At 47.4% G+C, this 14,989-nt stretch overlaps 1 protein-coding gene across 1 annotated transcript in view; it reads left to right on the forward strand.

Moving 5' to 3' along the window:
• The first annotated feature begins 9,485 nt into the window (after positions 1-9,485).
• Positions 9,486-14,989, forward strand: part of XKR5 (XK related 5) — a 62,481-nt gene continuing 56,977 nt past the window's right edge. Inside the window, exon 1 of the mRNA XM_073625147.1 lies at positions 9,486-9,622. Within this exon, the coding sequence (XP_073481248.1) occupies positions 9,553-9,622 (70 nt within the window). The 5' untranslated portion in view covers positions 9,486-9,552. The remainder of the gene's footprint in view (positions 9,623-14,989) is intronic.

The raw sequence follows: 14,989 nt of genomic DNA on the forward strand, positions 1-14,989 counted from the left end.
CTCACTCCCAAATTTCCATTCCTTTCCCAAAAAGACTCTTTTTGTTTTTTAATAAATCTGCAAAAATGTCAACAATTCTGTGTTTTTCTGTCAATATGGGGTGCTGTGTGTACATTAATGAGGAAAAAAATGAACTTAATTGATTTTAGCAAATGGCTGCAATATAACGAAGAGTGAAAAATTTAAGACCCCTTTCACACCGAGCCGCCTATAGCGTCGGCGGTAAAATTTTTTGCGGCGTTTTACCGTCGGATTTGCAGTGCATTTCGGCCACTAGCGGGGCGCTTTTACCCCCCACTAGCGGCTGAGAAAGGGTTAAAACCGCCCGCAATGCACCGCAATAGCGGCATTTTGCCGGCGGTATTCCAGCGCTTCCCCATTGATTTCAATGGGGAGCAGCGGTGGAGGACCGGTAAACACACCGCTCCTTCACCGCTTCAAAGAAGCTGCTGATAGGACTTTTCCTGAGGTCCTGCCAGCGCAGCACTCCAGTGTGAAAGCCCTCGGGCTTTCACACTGGAGACAATGCTGCAGCTGTTTGAGGGCAGATTGCAGGCGCTATTTTTAACGCTATAGTGCCTGCAAAACGCCCTCGGTGTAAAAGGGGTCTAAGGGGGTCTGAATACTTTCCGTCCCCACTGTATATATATATATATCTATATATAGATATATATCTATATATATATGTGAGGGGTTATCCCACTATACGTGCAAGGAAAGGCTGCCATGTTGTACGTCAGATATACAGTATATATTTTGTGTATGTTATTGTAACAAGGGGTTAAATTCTGTGTTACATTTATTCATAGGTTCATTCATATATTTACCCTTTCAGATATGTGGTCAGTAAATGCAAGGATTAAAACACAAAACACAAAGAATGTGATAAAAAGTTTTACTTAGCTTTGATTAAAGATGTATTACAGATGATACGATACAGGATAAATACAGCATATTCAATTCCAGGGGACCCCATAACTACTGAAAGTTCTGGAAGCCGATGGTCTGTTCAAACTCTAGGCACATTCATGTGCTTAGAAGAAATCCACTGGCCTTCTCTATTGTCTGACCTTTTAAAGGCTAGATGGAAGGTACGAAAAAGCTGGTTTTATCTGGTACTAACAAAAGACTAGCCATAATGGTCCCGAGACAATGTGACCATCTGTGAGTGACCATCTGTGAGCTCAGAAACATACATTTATATATATATATAAAATCACCTTAAGGCCCCTTTCACACTTATACGACTTCAAAGTCGCGCGATTTTACTGCGGTTTCGCTGCCGCTATTTTGCCGCGATTTAGGAGCAGTACTACTTTGTACGACTTTGCCACAACTTTGGCATTAACAAATGAAAACATACAGTAGGTGACCGCGATATTGTGTCAATCTCGCTGCTGTTATCGGCGAGATTTGACACCTGCGAGCCCCATCGCGGGAGCCAGCGCCGAGCTGGCTCGCTGATCGGGAAAGGAAAACTTTTTTTTCCTTTCACGATGAGCGACAGGCATTGCTGACAGCTGTCTGGTATGAATCATGAGGGGGAACTCCGCGCCAAATTTTAAATAAAAAAACGGCGCGGGTTCCCCCCAGGGGCATACCAGGCCCTTACGTCTGGTATGGATTTTAAGGGTAACCCCCCTACGCCGAAAAATTAGCGTGGGGGTCCCCCAAAATCCATACCAGACCCTTATCCGAGCACGCAGCCCTGCCCGTCAGAAATGGGGGTGGGGACGAGCGAGCGCCCCCCCCCCGAACCGTACCAGGCCGTATGCCCTCAACATGGGGGGGGTGGGTGCTTTGGGGGAGGGGGGCACCCTGCAGGCCCCACCACCCCAAAGCACCTTGTCCCCATGTTGATGAGGACATGGGCCTCTTCCCGACAACCCTGGCCGTTGGTTGTCCGGGTCTGCGGGCGGAGGGCTTATCGGAATCCGGGAGCCCCCTACCCTATGTGAATGAGTATGGGGTACATGGTACCCCCACCCATTCACCTAGGGAAAAAAAGTGTCATTAAAAAAACACACTACACAGGTTCTAAAAGTAATTTATTAGGCAGCTCCGGGGGTCATCTTCCGACTTCGGGGGTCTTCTTCCGACTTCTCCACTCTCTCCGGCCTCTTCTCCCGGTGTTCGGCTTCTCCCAGTGTTCGGCCTCTTCTCCCGGTGTCCAGTTCTTCTGCCGGGCCCCTCCACTATCTTCTCCTGCTCTTTTGCTAGCGGGGGCCCGGTCTTCTACGCTGTTTTGTCCCCTCTTCTCTTCTTCTGATTTTGACACGACGCTCTCTCCAGTTGGAATGCTCTCTGAGCACTCCGCAATGGACTTATATAGGCGGTGACCCCACCCCCTTATGAGGTCACAGTCCCTGGGCATGCTGGGACTGTGCCGTCATAAGGGGGCGTGGTCATTGGGTGATGACTGCGGAGCTCGCAGTGTGAAAGGGGGAGTTTTTTGGGGGGGTTTTTTGGTATACATAGCAGGAAATCTTAGAATATGAAAGGATATTGTGGCTTGATCTGTAGGATCTGTCTCAGCCCCCTCCATTGTTGTCTCTTTTTGCCTCCCCACAGCCTGGGTAGATATGACCTTTCCCCTGTGATGTACGCCATGTTATGTATACATTTTGTGTGCATTTTTTTCCCTTTCTCCTCCCCTCACTTTTTCTCTTTCCTCCCTTGATAGATATACACAGTGAAGACTACATGTTGTTATGTGCCAATGTGTTTTGATTGGTAGATTGAAGCTGTATATGTATAGAAACTGTCACACTTGAAACTCAGTCCTGAAGAAGCTGTGTAACTGCGAAATGCGTAGATTCATTAAGTGACACAAGCTATTTTGTCTTTGATGTGGTTCTAATACATTTATGTTTTCTGTAATAATTGATATATGAGAAATAGTTTTTTTACTATGCAACAATACATTTATATTTTATTTATAGTTATATTTGTGTTGATACCAGTTGGTCATCCTTGAACACCCCATTTCTATATACTTTCCTGTTTTATGGAGGGTTGAAATTACTCTCTGTAGAGCTCAGTAAGGATAGCTCTGAAAGCTGATTGGAGAAAAGGGACACCCCCCTCCCCCCCTTCACACAACACACAGGAACAGAGCTGAGGCCGTCAATCACAGGCTGTGTGCTGGAGCTCCCTCCCATCACCTTTTTTCTCTTAGTGTCAAAAACTTGTCAGAAGTGATTCATGCTGATAGCAGAGGAACAAGGCAGCAGACAGAAATCACACTTATGCTCTGGATTGAGACAAGTACATACTCTAGAGGGATATGCTTTGTTTATATTTCACGTCTGATGTTTACAACCATTTAATGCAGAGAATGCATTAAAGTGGAGCTCCACCCAAAAGGGCAATCTCCGCTTGTCTGCCTCCTCCCCTGCCACATTTGGCATCTTTTGGGGGGGTACCTTGTTTTGACAGGTACCTACTCCAGCTTCCGGCTCCGTTTGCCGCGGCAAAGTAAGACGGAAGTCCCCCCTCCTCCTTCCCCCACAGCCTTCTGGGATACTTCACAGGTCCCAGAAGACTGTGGCCCATTCACAAAGCGCAGTACTCTTCGCTCAGTTGGAAACCGGCTGTGAAGCCACAAGGTTTGACTGCCGGTTTCCCTAAGTCAAGATGGCGGCGCTAGCACCCGCTAGCCAATTAAAGAATCGGTTCGGGTGAGGACACCGCTGGATGCCTGGACAGGTAAGTGCCCTAATATTAAAAGTCAGCAGCTACAGTATTTGTAGCTGATTACTTTTATTTTTTTCATCTGTAGTATTCACTGTTAATGTATGAGCTTATTCAATGCCAGTCAAGGCTGAACCCATCACACAGAACATTCTCAACTAGGGATCCTCAAAAGAATTACTTAACCACTTAAGGACTGGAAGAATATACCCCCTTAATGACCAGGCCATTTTTTGTGATACGGCACTGCGTCGCTTTAACTGACAATTGCGCAATTGTGTGAAGTTGCACCCAAACAAAACTGATGTCCTTTTTTCCCCCACAAATAGAGCTTTCTTTTGGTGGTATTTGATCACCTCTGCGGTTTTTATTTTTTGCGCTATAAACAAAAAAAGACCGACAATTTTGAAAAAAAAAAGCAATATTTTTTACTATTTGCTATAATAAATATCCCCCTAAAAAATATAAAAAAAACCTAATTTCTTCCTCAGTTTAGTCCGATATGTATTCTTCTACATATTTTTGGTAAAACAATTGCAATAAGTGTATATTGATTGGTTTGCGCAAAAGTTATAGCGTCTACAAAATAGGGGAAAGATTTATGGCATTTTTATTATTTTTTTTTTTTTTTACTAGTAATGGCGGAGATCTGCAATTTTTAGCGGGGCTACGACATTGCGGCGGACAGATCAGACACATTTTTGGGACCAGTGACATTTATACAGCGATCAGTGCTATAAAAATGCACTGATTACTGTGTAAATGTCACTGGTAGGGAAGGGGTTAACACTAGTGGTGATCAAGGGGTTAACTGTGTTCCCTAGTGTGTGTTCTATCTGTGGGGGGATGGGACTTACTAGAGGAGGAGCCAGATTGCTGTTCCTACTTAGTAGGAACAGACGATCAGTCTCTCCTCTCCTGACAGAATGGGGATGTGTATGTTTACACACACACACACACACACACACACATCCCCGTTCTGGCTCTCGTGCCCGGACATCGCAGCTGCCGGCTACGCACATTGTGTTCCCCGCCATGGAGCAGGGGGCACGCGCGTGCCTGCTATGGCTCTGAAAGGCGCCGTTGTACAGCTATGGCGATTCACGTGCTGACCTGCCACAGTATAATGATGGCAGCTGCTTGGCAAGTGGTGGTAAACTTCAGACATGAAATATGGACAAAGCATATCCCTCTATAGCGTGCACTTGTCTCAGTTCAAAGGAGTAAGACCCCATACACGCTATTAGATTTTCTGCAGATTTTTGTCTTCAGATTTACCAAAACCATGCAGTTCAAGGGCCTGCCTGATTGCATACAAATTGAAACTCTTAAGGTTTGACCTCATATTATATGGTTTTGGTAAATCTGAAGGCAAAACTAGAAATGTGCACTGACAAAAAAATTTGTTTGTTTTTGTTTTCTTTTCATTTGTTTTTTTTTTTGCTTTTTTCTGAAATTCAAAAATTCAGAATTTCCGAATATTGAATTTTTTTGAATTTCCGAATTTCGAATTTTCGGATTTCCGAATTTTCAAATTTTCGAATTTCTGAATTTTCAAATTTCCGAATTTTTGAATTTTCAAATTCCGAATTTCCAATTTCGAAAAATCAGAAATTCAAAAATTTGAAAATCCGAAAATTCAAAAATCTGAAAAAGAGTAAGAAAACCAGTAAAATTTGAAATAATAACTAACTAATAATAACTAACTATTAAATTATAGGTATTGGTACTTCCTTTCAAATTTGGCTGTTTGTGAACGTAACAAATACAAATTTATCTGAAGTTACGAATTATCCAAAATAACAAATGCTGCATCTAAACAAAAGGAATGGAACAAACTAATAATAACTAATAATAATAAAAAGGTTTTATTATTATTATTGTTATTTATTATTATTAGATCGTTATGTTCCATTCGTTTAGATACAGCATTCGTTATTTCAGATAATTCGTAACTTTGGATAAATTCGTACTCGCTGCCTTCACTAACAGACACATTTGAAAGGAAATTCCAATACCTATAATGTAATATTTATTATTAGTTAGTTATTATTTCAGATTTTCGTATTTTCAGATTTTCCAAATTTCCGAAATTTCGAATTTCTGAAATTTCGAATTTTCCAATGTGCGAAATTTCGAATTTCTGAAATTTAGAATTTTCCAATTTCCCAAATTTAGAATTTCTGAAATTTAGAATTTTCCAAAATTTCGAATTTGCGAATTACAAATTTCCGAAATTTTGAATTTCTGAAATTTTGAATATCCGAATTTCCAATTTCCGAAATTTTGAATTTCTGAAATTTAGAATTTTCCAATTTCCAAAATTTAGAATTTGCGAATTTCCGAAATTTTGAATTTCTGAAATTTAGAATTTTCCAATTTCCGAAATTTTGAATTTCTGAATTTTTGAATTTCTGAAATTTAGAATTTTCCAATTTTGAATTTCCGAAATTTCAAATTTCTGAAATTTAAAATTCCTGAAATTTAGAATTTTCCAATTTCCGAAATTTAGAATTTTCTGAAATTTGAAAATTCGGAAATTCGAAATTTGGAAATTTTCGAAAATTGAAAAATTTGGAAATTCGGAATTAACTAATTCAGGACTAAACAGATTGCACGTCTAGACAAAACTATGCATAAAATCTGATAGTGTGTATGGGGCCTTAATGTCATTTCTGTCTGCTGCCTCGTTCCTCTGTTATTTTTTTGAGTGGAGAGAGAATTGCCCTGGTACTCAGTATATGTGGAATGAGAGGATTTGAGCTAAGCATGCAGATTAGCGCTCAATAAGGATGAGCTCAGGTGTGTTCACCACGTGCCTGCCAGGAAGCTGAGACTCCGCAGCGCTAATCACAGGCAGTGAGACATTTTCTGATCTGTGCAACCGCGGAGTGTCAGCTTCCTGGCGGGAGCGGGCGTGTGGTGAACACGACTGAGCATATCCTTAGCGCATACTTACCAACTGTCCCGAATTTCCAGGGACATTTATGGGATTTAGACTATTTTCCCGATTTTATTGTTTCCCGGGAAATGTCCGGAGAAATACGTTTTTTCACGGCCAGAGGAGACATTGTCTCCGCCGGCCGCCATTTTTAAAAAGACCAGGAACACGGCTGGGCGGTTAGATGGAGCTCCTGTGTCGCTGCCCACCCTCCGCCCCACCTACTGCCCCGCTTCACTCCGACCACCCCCCGCAACGCTACCGGTCTGTTATGGAAAGGAGTGAGGGTTCTACTAGGACACCTGGTGTAAGGGTGGGCTACGCTAGGGACACCTGATGTAATTTCCGGGATTTAGACTATTTTCCCGATTTTATTGTTTCCCGGAAAATGTCCCGAGAAATCCGTTTTTTCACGGCCGGCGGAGACATTGTCTCCGCCGGCCTCCATTTTTAAGAAGACCAGGAACACGGCTGGGCGGCTAGACGGAGCTCCTGTGTCGCCGCCCACCCTCCGCCCCGCCCCACCTACTGCCCCGCTTCACTCCGGCCCCACTCTGCCCCACTGCCGGTCTGCTATGGAAAGGGGCGAGGGTTCTACTAGGACACCTGATGTAAGGGGGAGCTTCGCTAGGGACACCTGATGTAAGGAGGGGCTCCGCTGGGGACACCTGATGTGAGGGGGGCACCGCTGGGGACATCTGATGTAAGGGGGCTCCACTGGTGACACCTGATGTAAGGGTGGGCTCTGCTGGGGACACCTGATGTAAGGGTGGGCTCCGCTGGGGACACCTGATGTAAGGGTGGGCTCCGCTGGGGACACCTGATGTAAGGGGGCTCCGCTGGGGACACCTGATGTAAGGGGGGCACCGCTGGGGACATCTGATGTAAGGGGGGTTCAGCTGGGGACACCTGATGTAGGGGGGCTCTGCTGGGGACACCTGATGTAAGGGGGGCTCCGCTGGGGACATCTGATGTAAGGGGGGCATCGCTGGTGACACCTGATGTAAGGGGGCACCGCTGGGGACATCTGATGTAAGAGGGGGCTCCACTGGGGACATCTGATGTAAGGGGGCTCCACTGGTGACACCTGATGAAAGGGGGGCTCCGCTTGGGACACCTGATGTAAGAGGGGCACCGCTGGGGACATCTGATGTAAGGGGGGGCTCCGCTGGGGACACCTGATGTAAGGGGGCTCCACTGGTGACACCTGATGAAAGGGGGGCTCCGCTGAGGACATCTGATGTAAGGGGGGCACCACTGGGGACATCTGATGTAAGGGGGGGCTCCGCTGGGGACACCTGATGTAAGGGGGGGCTCCGCTGGGGACATCTGATGTAAAGGGGGGCACCGCTGGGTACACCTGATGTAAGGGGGGCACCGCTGGGTACACCTGATGTAAGGGGGGCACCGTTGGGGACACCTGATGTAATGGGGGGGCTCCACTGGGGACATCTGATGTAAGGGGGAGCTCCGCTGGTGACACCTGATGTAATGGGGGCTCCGCTAGGGACACCTGATGTAAGGGGGGCACCGCTGGGGACATCTGATGTAAGGGGGGGCTCCGCTGGGGACACCTGATGTAAGGGGCGCTCTGCTGGGGACATCTGATGTAAGGGAGGGCTCCGCTGGGGACATCTGATGTAAGGAGGGGCTATGCTGGGGACATTTGATGTAAGGGGGGCTCCGCTGGGGCACCTGATGCAAGGACAGACTCTGCTGGGAGCACCTGATAAAAGGACGGACTCTGCTGGGACACCTGATGCAAGGACGGACTCTGCTGGGGGCACCTGATGCAAGGACGGACGGCTAGTGGCAGGTGACACGCTCAGAGATCCCACTCATTCGGCATTATGGTGAGTTGAATGATTTCATTTTATATTACAATGTAATAATAGAAATAATGCACTTCAATCATCTTGACACCATAACAGCCATGGTGCCGGGATGATTGAAGTGCTAACACTAGGTGTTTGGAGTATCTTTATCTGCCGATTGTTAAACTTTCTAGAATACACATATTTCTATTGTTGTGTAAGATCGGGGGCTACTGTCCCTCCATCCCTCTCCCCCCCTTATTCATCTCAGACTCTAACCACACCCCCTTTGAGCCACACCCATTTAAGACACGTCCACTATCTTGCATAAACCACGCCCACTTTTCCATGAGACACATTTTTACTTTCCCTCTGTGCCACACATACAAATGCATGCCCCGCCCCCTAATTATAATAAGACTCCGCCTACAGCAAAAAAAGTGTCCCTAAAATTTTTTTTGCAAAGTTGGCAACTATGTTAGCGCTCAATTCTTTTTTGGGGGGGGAGGGATTTTTGCTGACACATAATGCTCATATATTTTAGGGGGGGGTACAGTTTGGCTGCTCACCCTGGACCCTAGGTGACCCGCTTGTCCCGACACTGGCTTGCAAACTCGAGGCTGAAATCTGTTGCACCTAGACGGGTTACACCCGCTATCAGGGGCGTGGCCTGGTACAACATTCTCAAACGAGTGTGGGCGGAGACAGAACGCTATACTAACCTTCCACAGTCTCTCCCGTTATCAAGGGCGTGGACTGATCCAACCAATGTGGGCGGAGACAGAGCACAGCTGATACCGCCGCTCCCGCTATAGGGGCCTAATACAACGCTCTCCAACTAGTGTGGGCGGGGACAGAACGCTACACTACGCTGAGCTGACACAAGCTCTCCCTCGGTAATGGGCGTGGCCTAAGAAACATCATTCCAGTGTGGGCGGAGAGAGAACGCTAAGGGGCGGGAGGGAAAAATCCCTACGGGGCGTGTGCAGCGCGGGATAACATCGCTGAGGAGGCGGGCCGATCCTGCCGATGGGCGGGGTTTGCGGTGTGAGTGGCGGTGAGGCGGGAAGGCGGTAAATACGGATCCGGGTGGCGGTGGCCGGGATGGGGCTAGCGGGCTCCGGCTGGTTGGCGGCGGGGTCGCTGGTGCTGTACCTGGCAGAGCGAGGGACGGGTGAGTATAGAACACATGGTATACGGGATGTGTGTGAGTGTCACATGACTCACGGGGGGCACATAATGGGGGTCCGTGTCTTACAGCACCTACCTGACTAATACTGGGGATTGGTCACATGATTCAAGAGGGGAATTCATGAAAATTGGAGCAGCCAATCGGCTTCCACCTTCAGCTTGTTCACTTTACCTTTGAGAATGAAAGCTGGGAGATGATTGGTTGCTGTTCCAGATGCTATGTGTTCCAGTTGTGGTGAATACTACATAATGTGGAGATGGAGAGGTGAGGCTGAGCTCCCGGGAATTGATAGAACCTCTCTTCCTTGCTGCTTGTGTCCCTGCTAGGGAGATCCCCCCTTCCCCTCCTGGGGACACTTGTCTTCTCTTCCTTTCTTGGGGACATCCTGACATTTGTCTTCTCATCCCGTCTTGGGGACACCCTGACACTTGTCTTCTCTTCCTTTCCTGGGGACATCCTGACACTTGTCTTCTCTTCCTTTCCTGGGGACACCCTGACACTTGTCTTCTCTTCCCGCACTGGGGACACCCTGACACTTGTCTTCTCTTCCCGCACTGGGGACACCCTGACATTTGTCTTCTCTTCCTTTCTTGGGGACACCCTGACACTTGTCTTCTCTTCCTTTCTTGGGGACACCCTGACACTTGTCTTCTCTTCCCGCCCTGGGGACACCCTGACACTTGTCTTCTCTTCCCGCCCTGGGGACACCCTGACACTTGTCTTCTCTTCCCGCCCTGGGGACACCCTGACACTTGTCTTCTCTTCCCGCCCTGGGGACACCCTGACACTTGTCTTCTCTTCCCGCCCTGGGGACACCCTGACACTTGTCTTCTCTTCCCGTCTTGGGGACACCCTGACACTTGTCTTCTCTTCCCGTCTTGGGGACACCCTGACACTTGTCTTCTCTTCCCGTCTTGGGGACACCCTGACACTTGTCTTCTCTTCCTTTCTTGGGGACACCCTGACACTTGTCTTCTCTTCCCGTCCTGGGGACATCCTGACACTTGTCTTCTCTTCCTTTCCTGGGGACATCCTGACACTTGTCTTCTCTTCCTTTCCTGGGGACATCCTGACACTTGTCTTCTCTTCCTTTCCTGGGGACACCCTGACACTTGTCTTCTCTTCCCGCACTGGGGACACCCTGACACTTGTCTTCTCTTCCCGCCCTGGGGACACCCTGACACTTGTCTTCTCTTCCCGTCTTGGGGACACCCTGACACTTGTCTTCTCTTCCCGTCTTGGGGACACCCTGACACTTGTCTTCTCTTCCTTTCTTGGGGACACCCTGACACTTGTCTTCTCTTCCCGTCCTGGGGACATCCTGACACTTGTCTTCTCTTCCTTTCCTGGGGACATCCTGACACTTGTCTTCTCTTCCTTTCCTGGGGACACCCTGACACTTGTCTTCTCTTCCCGCACTGGGGACACCCTGACACTTGTCTTCTCTTCCCGCACTGGGGACACCCTGACACTTGTCTTCTCTTCCCGCACTGGGGACACCCTGACACTTGTCTTCTCTTCCCATTCTGGGGCACCCTGACACTTGTCTTCTCTTCCCGTCCTGGGCGCACCCTGACACTTGTCTTCTCTTCCCGTCCTGGGCGCACCCTGACACTTGTCTTCTCTTCCCATTCTGGGGCACCCTGACACTTGTCTTCTCTTCCTTTCCTGGGGACACCCTGACACTTGTCTTCTCTTCCTTTCCTGGGGACACCCTGACACTTGTCTTCTCTTCCCGCCCTGGGGACACCCTGACACTTGTCTTCTCTTCCTTTCCTGGGGACACCCTGACACTTGTCTTCTCTTCCTTTCCTGGGGACACCCTGACACTTGTCTTCTCTTCCTTTCCTGGGGACACCCTGACACTTGTCTTCTCTTCCTTTCCTGGGGACACCCTGACACTTGTCTTCTCTTCCTTTCCTGGGGACACCCTGACACTTGTCTTCTCTTCCTTTCCTGGGGACACCCTGACACTTGTCTTCTCTTCCTTTCCTGGGGACACCCTGACACTTGTCTTCTCTTCCTTTCCTGGGGACACCCTGACACTTGTCTTCTCTTCCCGTCCTGGGCGCACCCTGACACTTGTCTTCTCTTCCCATTCTGGGGCACCCTGACACTTGTCTTCTCTTCCTTTCCTGGGGACACCCTGACACTTGTCTTCTCTTCCCGCCCTGGGGACACCCTGACACTTGTCTTCTCTTCCTTTCCTGGGGACACCCTGACACTTGTCTTCTCTTCCTTTCCTGGGGACACCCTGACACTTGTCTTCTCTTCCTTTCCTGGGGACACCCTGACACTTGTCTTCTCTTCCTTTCCTGGGGACACCCTGACACTTGTCTTCTCTTCCTTTCCTGGGGACACCCTGACACTTGTCTTCTCTTCCTTTCCTGGGGACACCCTGACACTTGTCTTCTCTTCCTTTCCTGGGGACATCCTCACACTTGTCTTCTCTTCCTGCACTGGGGACACACCTCTTCCCTTCCACTCCTGGTGACACCCTGACCCTTTCCCTGGCCTCCAGTCCTGGTGACACCCTGACATATTTCTACAATGTGGTCACAGACAGAAATATCGTGATGGAGATTTAAAGGCACACTCCAGGACCCCCACCCCCCTCTATCACTGGGGACAAAAAAAAATCCCAATCTAAATGCCCATTTATATTTAACCCCATCTTGTCCAGCAATGGCGTCCCCTAACTGCGCTATTAAGCCTGGGGGGCGTGAAGGTCTACCTGATCATGTGACCACTGTGATTGGGTGTCACAGTGGTCACATGATCAGGTACCAAACCCACTGGCTCCTAATCCTTGCTGGAGGCTGAGAGTTGACTTTGCCAGCTTGGGAGTGAGCTCTCAGCAGAGAATCCTCTGTCACCTATGGACACTTAAACCTAAAGCCCACCCTCTTTGCTGCTGCAGGTATGTGTTACATGAGCAGCAGCGGGTTATTTCGCGGTCATGTGTATGTCTCCTGCTTGAGGATCCTTCCTAAAGGGGCCCACATCCCTGCTTGTATGACGGGGACACTTCCTATTGGATGGCTGCTGGCAGGGTCCTCTCAGGAGAGAGAAGAGGAGCAATGCCCTCTTGGGGACGATGGGAGGTGTCATCACAGCTCTAGATTAAAGTTGTGCCTCCCCCGCACTAGAATCTGTGGTGGTAAGGGAGCTGGATGGGGGACTTGGGGGTTTATTGCTGTCTTCAGAAGTTAAGGGGCTAAATAGACTGCCAGCATAGACTAGAGGGGGAGGGGGTGGTAAAATTTAGGTTTGTCCTGGAATGGGGCATTTAAAGTTTGGTTTTTAAAAAAATCTGTTCAAATATGTGTTCCTAAAGTGGCTCGACAGGCTCAAGGTTTTTTTTTTTACCTTTGTGTATTCTATGCATTAAGGATAAAAAAAACTTCTCTGTGCAGCTGCTGCCCCCCCCCCCACCCCCACCCCCAGTACTTACCCATCACAGTCCCATCGCAATCCAGCGATGTGTATGAGAGCCTTGACTCTCCCTCCTCATTGGCTGAGACAGCGGCTAGAACCAATGAGGAGGGAGAGGGGGCAGTGCCAAGCCACGTCTCCGTGTGTGAATGGACGGACAGAGCAGCAGCTTAGGAGTGCGCTGGTTTAGGTGCCCACATGGCAAGCTAATTTCTCTGGGGGCACTGATTAGGGGGGGAATGCCGACAAGGGAGACCTGAGAAGAGGAAGATCAGGGCTGCTCTGTGCAAAACTATTACACAGAACAGGTACTGTAAGTTTGAAATGGTGGTTTTGTTTTTTTTTTTTTAGATTGCCTTTATTATCCCTTTTAATTAAAAAAAATTCCCTTCTATTTTTCTCAGCCTCCTTCAATTTTTCAGATTTTTTTTTTTTCTTTTGTTACATGGTGGCTACATTTCTTCTCCATGGTACCCCTGTACGTAGGCATTGCTCCCGAGATAGACAATGGACTGCTTGTTTCAAACACATGAAGTGGGGGGGGGTTCGGGAGCTCATGAAAAATATTACCAGGGGAAAAACGCAGAAACGATTTAATGAAAATTAGATTACAGGGCCATTAACTACTTTCCTACTGGACACTTTCACTCCAGGCCAATTTTCAGTTTTCAGCGCTGTCACACTTTGAATGACAATTGTGCAGTGATGTTACACTGTAACTATATGACCTTTTTATACTTTCCTTCACACAAATGGAGATTTATTTTGGTGGTATTTAATCACCGCTGGGTTTTTTATTTTTTCCTAAACGAATGAAAATTCTGAAAACCAAAAATGTTTTTCAGTTATAAAATTTTGCAAACAGGTAGTTTTTCTCCTTCACTGAAGTGCGGCTGATAGGCTGCCCTGATTGTCCCTTTTACACAAGCTGGTTATTGGTTATGCTGACAGCGTGAGGAAAGGAATGCCGATAAGCTGCTTGTGTTTACAACGTGATCAGCTGTGATTGGACACAACTGATCACATGGTAAAGAGCCCCTGATTGGCTCTTTACCCTGATCTGTGATCAACTTTGTCTGGAGGATGCGGTGATCCCAGGGGCGCGATCACGTCATATGACGTCCTCCCAGAACTGGCCGGCCACGCTGTAGCCGTCATTGTAACTAAAAGCAAAACCTTTTCTTTCTTTCTTTTTTTTTTTTGATAGAGTGGAGAGGGATTAGAACTCCTGTCAGTTTTTTATTGCTGTGTGTGTCCTCATTAGGGAGATTTATTCCTCCCTGTGTTTTGTTGTCACCACTGTGAGTGAAAGGGGGAAAAAAAAAATACCATATTTTGGGTTGTCACCAGAACAGTAATAGAGGGGAAATCTTTCAATGGGTGCACTAGTTCTGGTGATAACCAAGGTATTCCCTCAATTTGGAGGGATTTCCTCTTCCTGTTCTGGTTACGGGACAGGAAGTGAAGGGAAATCTTCCCCCAGATGACTCAAATGACAGGGGTTATTACCCTCCCTTACGCTGTCCACAATGAAAACGAAAAGTTTCCTTCTACTTTAATATTCCATTCAAAGTGTTTTGTCATACTGTGTGTATGTGTAGAAATATAGGTGTATGTATGCATAAACATTATTTTTTTTTTTTTTAATATACACTGTATATTGTGTATGTGTGTTCAAATCATGGAAAATATCTGTTGATCCTGCCAGAAACATTGTCAGCTGATAACTTCCTGTGCTGCTCTCTTTATCAGGTTACGTTGTTCCCTGTGACCCCTGAAAACTATAGAACCAAACTTTGTTATGGAGACGTTGTTCTGTAGTCCTATACTTTGGTGACCACACTGGTTCTCCATAGATACATTTTGGGGAGTGTTGTCACCCTAGGACAGGTAGTGTGTTACTGGCAGGATCAC

Source organism: Aquarana catesbeiana, linkage group LG04 (genome assembly GCF_042186555.1).
Source record: "Aquarana catesbeiana isolate 2022-GZ linkage group LG04, ASM4218655v1, whole genome shotgun sequence".
NCBI classification, from domain to species: Eukaryota; Metazoa; Chordata; class Amphibia; order Anura; family Ranidae; genus Aquarana; species Aquarana catesbeiana.